The 8,038-nt window shown below is 39.8% G+C and overlaps 1 protein-coding gene across 2 annotated transcripts in view; it reads left to right on the plus strand.

The window, feature by feature from the left end:
* The window catches only part of LOC111862522 (protocadherin-like wing polarity protein stan), a 150,907-nt gene that overhangs the window by 58,780 nt on the left and 84,089 nt on the right, over window positions 1-8,038 (plus strand). For both annotated transcript variants that reach the window (XM_033750700.1, XM_033750699.1), the window contains exons 16-19: window positions 1,543-1,759; window positions 2,988-3,187; window positions 5,189-5,338; window positions 6,902-7,076. In XM_033750700.1, the coding sequence (XP_033606591.1) occupies window positions 1,543-1,759; window positions 2,988-3,187; window positions 5,189-5,338; window positions 6,902-7,076 (742 nt within the window). The remainder of the gene's footprint in view (window positions 1-1,542; window positions 1,760-2,987; window positions 3,188-5,188; window positions 5,339-6,901; window positions 7,077-8,038) is intronic.

Below are 8,038 nucleotides of genomic sequence, written 5' to 3' on the forward strand. Positions count from 1 at the left end.
GAGATATACCGATTATAGGAGGCCAAACCACATCACTGGCCGACTTCCTCTACTTCGCAATTGAGGTGTCGTGTGTGCTTTTCGCGTGGGAAACGAAGAACCGTCCAGACAAAGTGCGTGAAGTGCGACGTCGGACTCTGGATTTCCTGATGTTTCCAAGATTTCCACATGAAGCCAACATTCCGTTAGACGATGCAGGTGGGAACAGAGACAACTTATAAAGCTGGTGACCTGAAATCATATAAGTAGAAAAAGAATTTATAACTTAAAATTAGATTTTAAAAAGCCGGCCGCACGCGTGGACTGCGCGACGACATATGGCGTCATTCGTCCCCTTGACTTTATTTTCATGACTCCATATGGAGTCGCTCGGCTCTTAAAGGTTAATGGGACACATCAGCTGTTGATCCATGATGTTGATGTGAATGTAGTGGGAGATAATGTAGATACCATAAAGAAAAACACACAAACTTTAACTGATGCAAGTAAAGAGGTTGGTCCAGAACTAAACATAGAGAAAATTAAGTGTGTGTTGCTGTCTCATCATGAGAATGCAGGGCAAAATCATGACACAAAGATAGCTAAGAGATGCTTAGAAAATGTTGCACAGTTCAAGTGTTTGGGAACAATAATAACAAGTCAAAATTTGATTCAGGAAGAATTAAGGGAGGAACATAGGCTGAGGGTGTTTGTGAACAGGATGCTCAGGAGAATATTTGGACCGAAGAGAGATGAAGTGACAGTAGGTTGGGGAAAACTACAAAATGAGGGGCTTCATAACTTGTACTCTTCTCCAAGTGTACTTAGAATGATCAAATCAAGGAGGATGAGATGGGCAGGGCGTTTAGCACAAATGGGGAGAAAAGCGGAATGCATATATGATATCAGTGGGGAAGCCAGAAGGAAAGAGACCACTAGGAAGACCAAGATGTAGGTGGGTGGGCAATATTAAAATGGATCTTAGAGAGATAGGATGGGATGGATTGGATTGATCTGGCTCAAAATAGGGACCAGTGGAGAGTTCTTGTTGACACAGTAATCAACATTCGGGTGCCATAAAATGCTGGGAAGTCCTTGAGTAGCTGCACGACTGGTGGATTCTGAAGAAGGGCTCAGCTTCAAGAAGTTAGTTCTTAGTCAGACTACATGCTGCTGAATGATAGGATGGTAGAGAGATGATGAATTGGGAAGGATTTGGAAGGAAGTGGTTGTAGCATAGTTGATGCTCTTTCCTGGAATTTGCTTGAGGGACTGAGGAAAACTTCAGAATAACCAATGTACCGGCTGAGATTTTAATGGAGGACCTCCTGAATATGAGTATGGAGAGCTACTGCTATGCCGATATGTGTGGTTTTCATGGCTGTGTGTAACAGCACTGAGCAGGGTAACACATCAGGAAAATATATGCCTGACCTGTGTCCAGGGGTTACCCAGGCTGTGTGTCATTTGAGAAATGCGACTTCTTGGCTGAATGTTTTCTGTTTTTTTCTTCTGTTCTATCATGTGAATGCCAATAGAAATCACATAGTTTGTCTCTTATAGGTGATGTTCAATAACTTCCGTGACTGCTTTCCTTTTGGGCCGATTGGACGTATCCCTGCATTTGACGCCGATGTGTCAGATCAGTTACACTACACAATACTCTCAGGCAATAATGCCAACCTTATTCATCTGAATTCAAGTTCAGGAGAAATGACACTGTCACCTCTACTCAATACTAATGTTCCAAAGCTGGCGACAATGGAAGTGTCTGTTACAGGTATGTGCATAATGTTAAGAATTCTGTAGCAATAGTAACCGTAAACTTAAAGTTGGCCCCATGCTTAATTAACCACCACATCATGAAGACATGGCAAGTGGATGTATAGCTTAATCTTTGCATTATGTGCAGCTGAGTGGTTACTTTCTTGCCCTGGTTATTTTACCCCCAGGGAAAGAGCCCCCAATACCAACTGGATAAAATGGGTGAGCCCCAGACTCAGTCTGGACACTGTGAAGAAGAAAAATATCTTTCCTTTGGCTGGAATTGAACCTTGATTCCTTGGTTGCCCATCACCTAACCTAGTCTCTGTACTAACTGAGCTGTCCTATTTTGGATAGTAAGAATAAATACTTTAGTTTGATGGGGAAAATGGATATATAACAGAACTTTATGGCACTATATGTTACAGTCAAATTCTTGTTAAGTTTTATCATTATTTGTATTATTTACTTGATATAGTATGTTTTAGTTCTGCAATTGGCTTCTCTGGAAAGAAGGTAAACATCCAGGACATCCATGACATTCAGTTCTTAGATGATAAAAATTGATGGAATGTGGTAAATGTAATTAGAAGGAAGATGAGGACAGATATTACAAGGGAATTCCAGAGGTGAATTCATATGTGTCTTTTTGTGGTTTTTCTAAAACATTTGGGAATAGGTTCCTAGTTCAAATTCATGCATAATTGACCAAAATTCTGTGGTTGTAATAGAGATATATTAGCAACCAACAGGGAATTTCTTGGATACTGGGAATATTAAATTAGTAGTCAGTATTATTTGTGTATTTTATGAAATTTGGATTTGCGTAGGTTAGGTAACGACAAATCTGATATTATAAATGATGTTTGAATGCTGAATTTTGGAGGCATCACTCTGTTGCTCGTGGACTGGGTCCATAATGACTATGGAAGGAGTTAAGATTGAAATGCTAACGTGCTAACATAATTCTACTGATAATTCAAGTAGAATATTAAGTGGCCATTTAACTTTTTTTTTTTTTTGCCAGCTCAAATGTATTGAGAACTTTTACTCCTGTATCCAAGGTTAGTCATTTACAGGTTCTTTATTCAGACTGCCATGCCCAAACTTGGACAGGCAGAAACTTGCTGTGACAGGATAAAATATTTCTCTATCAGAATGGACTTTGAGCATATAGTTCTTTCTTCTATCACTAGATGGTGCACACAGTCATCCATTCAGTTCACTTTTTCTTTTTTTTGTAGATGGTGTAAACGAAGTGAAAGCTTTAATGCAATTGACAGTTCGTTTGATCACGGAGGAGATGCTTTTCAACTCAATAACTGTTCGCCTAGACGATATGACTGAGGAGGCCTTCTTGTCCCCACTACTGACGTTTTTTATTGAAGGCTTGGCAGCCATCTTACCATGCCCAAAGGAAAACATTTTTGTTTTCAGCATACAGGTGAGCAAGATTATGTACATTTTTATGCAGTCTTCATTTAACTATGTTTAACCCTTTTACCTCCAATCCCCACCACAGAAGTACCTGCTAGAAACATCAAGGCTGATTGGGAGCAAATGCGTTTGCACAGTACTTCAGATTAACCCTAAATGAAGTCAGGCGCAGTTAGTTTCAAAGGTTGTTTGTTGTTCTAAACGTCATTTTTTAATTAAAAAGAAATTCATATATATGTAAAAAATATTATAGGCAATGCCCATCTGGCTCTCTGTAGCACATTCTTATAAACATCTTATTCTATTTATAAGCCACAAGGCAACTTTCTTTGTCCACTTTATTGTTTTCCTAGGAAGAGAAAATAGGCCAAGTATTGATCGGCTCTATCAACTCCCTTCATGAACATATTATACTCAGAAATACAAATAGGCTTCTTTACTTGTCCATGTCTCCTTTGAACATCAACCATGCTCGAATTGTGAATTGTGGAAATCATATTCACAACACAAGTATCCCTCCAGGACTGAAGAAGAATATCCCCCTTCCTCCTGAATATGGTTTCACCACCTTGGGTCCAATGGAATTTGTTTTACCCCTGAATTTCCAGTAAACTGTCCCAAAGTAGGCATATTGTCTACTTTCCCCCCCGTGTGGCTGTCCCTGCAGTTTTACTACCTGCACTTTTGTTGGAGCTACTTTCACTTTTATTGTCTGTGGCCACAATTATTTGTTGTCTCCTGTCACTGCCACTGTCTGAATCACTTTCACTACTCCTCTCACAAGGCACGTCAGATAGATCATCGGAGAACAAGTCAGATATTTCTTTTTCTCCAAGAGATCGCTTGGTCTTCAACCGCTTCTGTCCTTGATTCATATTGCACTAACTTCCTGCCTGGTACATAAGAGCTTGAAGGGTCAAAGATCATTTTCCTTTGGAAGGGGAACCAAAACAGCGAGGTCAAGTTACTGCCTACTAAGCAAACATTCCGGAGTAATATTACACAGTAGTCATTCATTTGGGTGGTGCCAGAGCGAGGTATAGTGTGTTACAACCTAACGTGTCCTAAAATCATGATATCATGTGACCAGTCCTCAATGTGTTAAGCTTGCTTTAAGACTGTAGTGACCTGCTCTCATACAGTTCATTACCATGTTCACAAGCGCCATCCACTGGTCCCTATCCTGAGCCAGATCAATCCAGTTCATACCATCCCACCCTATCTCTGTAAGATCTATTTTAATATTGTCTTCCCACCTATGCCTTGGCCTTCCCAGTGGTTTCTGTCCACCTGGCATTCCCTCCAATATCCTATATGCATTACTGTTCTCCCCCATTTGTGCTACATGCCCTGCCCACCTCATCCTCTTTGACTTGATCATTCTAATTATACTTGGAGAAGAGTACAAGTTATGAAGCTCCTCATTATGCAGTTTTCTCCAGCCTCTTGTCACTTCATCTCTCTTCAGTCCAAATATTCTCCTCAACACCCTGTTCTCGAACACCCTTAGGCTGGTGCCACACGAGTGCACGAAATGCGTCCGTTGTAACAAACGTTGTGATGTCCGTTGTAGAAATAAACAAGAGAGGCAAATGCTATGCTTTCTCCTGGCTCCATGGCAGACAGAAAACTGTACACTGCATTCTGCAACTGTGTGGTGTCCTCAACAATGTCCATCATAAAGTACGTTCATTACAACGGACGCATTTTGTGCGCTCATGTGGCCCCAGCCTTAGCCTGTGTTCCTCCATTAATGCCAGAGACAAAGTTTCACACCAATAGAGAACCACAGGCAAAATTATAGTTTTGAAAGAAATCTTAATACTGATATAAAAATTCATTTAGTTCTGCAAAGGAAGAGTGCTTACTGCAAGCATAATCCAAACCTTAGGTGTGCTTTACAGATTTCATTTCATTTTCAATTATTCATTTGTATGGTGTCTGGCATTTACCAGTAATATTTCTATAATGTATGCCTTTTCTATGTGCTAATGTTTTCTAACTTTAGGATGACACCGACGTTAATGCGAAAATACTGAATGTGAGTTTCTCTGCTCGAAGGCCAGATTTGAGTGGGGAGGAATTTTATTCCCCTCAGTTCCTGCAAGAGAGAGTGTACCTTAACAGAGCGATTCTAGCAAGACTGTCAACTGTGCAGGTAACAGCCAATTATTTTGATTTGCTTCATTAATTAATTTATTCACTTTATGGCCAAGAGTAGATGAGAATATTATGAAGGTAAAACATTTCCCATTCAGTAGTGAAACTCAAATTGAAAAATGATAATAGATCCAGTTTTTAATTGAAACAACTTTACCTGCTTTCAGCTTCACCATTTACAAAATATAGTAGAATAATTGACCCAATCCTTCCAGCCGCACTATGGCCCTGCGGTTGATGCAGCCTCTAACAGAAATGAGTACCAGGAATATTCCTGGGGGTAAAGGGAGGCTGGCACATAAGGCTAACAATCTTACTGCCATCTATGAGTTGATTGTCTAGAAAATGTGGAAGCCTTGACATCTTACAACCCTATGGGCTTCCACAGCCTGTTACAGGGATAGCTTTACCCTTACCTTTTGGAGAGGTATTCAGTTATGAAGTAGAGAATGTGGTAGTCTTTGAGTAAAACACTTGTTTCTCATTCAGACGGTTCTGAGTTTGATACCTGGTCAGATCTGTGTGCTCATTTTTTCTCTAACTTTGGTAGTGTAAAGAATACCACTCCCCCCTTCCCCCAATTCAGAATCAACGTTAAGTGATTAGATCCCCTGTGCTACTCTCATATCACTCCAATTTTATGATCATCCTATCATGGGTGGGGGGCACAATCTGCTGTGTGGGTGCCCTCACCTCAGAAATGGATTCTGTACACTCACACAGGCAAGCACAGAGTATGGACAGAGTACTAGATTCAATCAGGTTGCATTCCTTGAAAAGTAGTCAAATCTCAGGAATCATTTCCCCATAACCAAGCAGAAAGTTATTTCTAACTTCCCTCTTGTGTTAAATAATCATGAGGTAACTGCATGGGAGTGTTAAAGTGTCATTTATGCAACAAAAGCAACATTGATGATCACCAGAACTGTGCCAAGAACAATAACAGCAGTGATAACAATTATGATGACAGCAGCAACAATAGTGTACTTTGAAAGCATTGAAAATTAAATAAACATGGCTTTTATAAATATTGTAGTGTACTGTAGTCATCTAAGTTCCTCCTCCTTTTTACTTATTGGACATGAATTTTCAGTTGTACAGGAGAAGATTTTAGTTGTATGGGCAAATATTCAGGAATTGATGTTTTGTAGAATAATTGTTTTTGCATGTTTGACTGCTTCTCTCAGTCAAACAGGCAAGAACTGGCTGGTAAAATTATGTGAACGGGCTGTAATGTATAGTGGTCTTATATATGAGTTATTGGAACCTCAGACAGTTGGTTGCTTGTATTACTGTTTTTGGAATGGAAACATAAAATATAGCAAAATATGTATGTCATATAGAAATTGTGGCTTGGAAAACTCTTGAATCATCAAATTGTGTGTTATTATATGTGTCTGCGAATCCTGTAGCAACTGTTGCCAGGCAAAATCTGTGTCAGTAGCAACTATACCTGTTACAGTTTCAGTGATCCGCCATATGTGTGCAGGTAGAGTCATACCACATACAGCGCATTACATGATTACACTTCTGTATTGTGTGTGAATGTTCTCTTACGCAGGTGTTACCATTTGATGATAACCTGTGTGTCCGAGAGCCATGTCTCAACTACGAGGAGTGTCTCACAGTACTAAAATTTGGCAATGCATCGGGATTTATTTCCAGCGATACAGTCCTTTTTCGACCAATTTATCCTGTTACAACATTTGCTTGCCGATGTCCTAAGGGTTTTACAGGTTAGTTAATTTTATCAGAACTTTGTCATTCAGAACTGTTGTAAAGATATTCATTTAACAAACCTCTTCATATAAATACAGTGATAAATTTTTTGGACATTATCTGTAAACATAATTGTTGTCTGAGACAGCATTTTGATGAGTGGTTTCTGTCTCCATCCTCAGGTAAAAATCCAAGTCTCTTGGGCTCAGTTGATAGAGCTAGTCCCTAATTGCAGATACATGGAGTCCAGTCTCTGAAATGTTATCTCAAATAGAAAGTTGAGTGACAAATATGTCCAATAAAGTGATCCTGTGATTAATGTAGCATCTTTGCAGACCTTCAGATGTTTGTTACTCTGTGTAACTGCTGATCTCTGTAATGGAACCTTTCATAATGAGATGTGCCCCCCCCCCAACCAGCTTTGTTCCTTAGCCATTTTGGGAACTGTTATCTGCTTACGTCTGTTTCACATAACCAACCCACTTAACGCTAGATATGTCATGTACTGTGTACACATTCTTCTCCTTGTTATGTCTTAGCTTCTATAATGACACTACATTGACTTCATGGGTTAGTATTATACCAGTATTTTTTTGTGTGCTATTTTTATGACGGTTTTGCAAACTACTTGTATAATGCCAGATGGTGGTATGATAGATGAATGATGAAGTGGAAAGGAATTACAAGGAAGAAGTGGTTGCCTAACCTAGGTCATGTCCTGGCATGTGTCTTGGGAGGGGATGAGAGGCTAAGGAAAACCATGGAACACCTCGGTCAGGCCCAGTCAGTTTTCAAACCAAATGCTTCCCAGATATGACACAAGGGTGTTAACTGCTACTCCAACTCATTTGGTATATGCAAATATAATAGTGTCCATTGCCTTGGGTAATTTTTGGGAATTGGCCCTTGGACTGACAAATTATATATTGTAACATGTTGCGCGACTGAGAACCCCCCTCCACCCTCCTCTCCACGGTAA

The sequence above is a fragment of the Cryptotermes secundus genome, unplaced genomic scaffold, assembly GCF_002891405.2.
Source record: "Cryptotermes secundus unplaced genomic scaffold, Csec_1.0 scaffold1084, whole genome shotgun sequence".
Classification (NCBI taxonomy): domain Eukaryota; kingdom Metazoa; phylum Arthropoda; class Insecta; order Blattodea; family Kalotermitidae; genus Cryptotermes; species Cryptotermes secundus.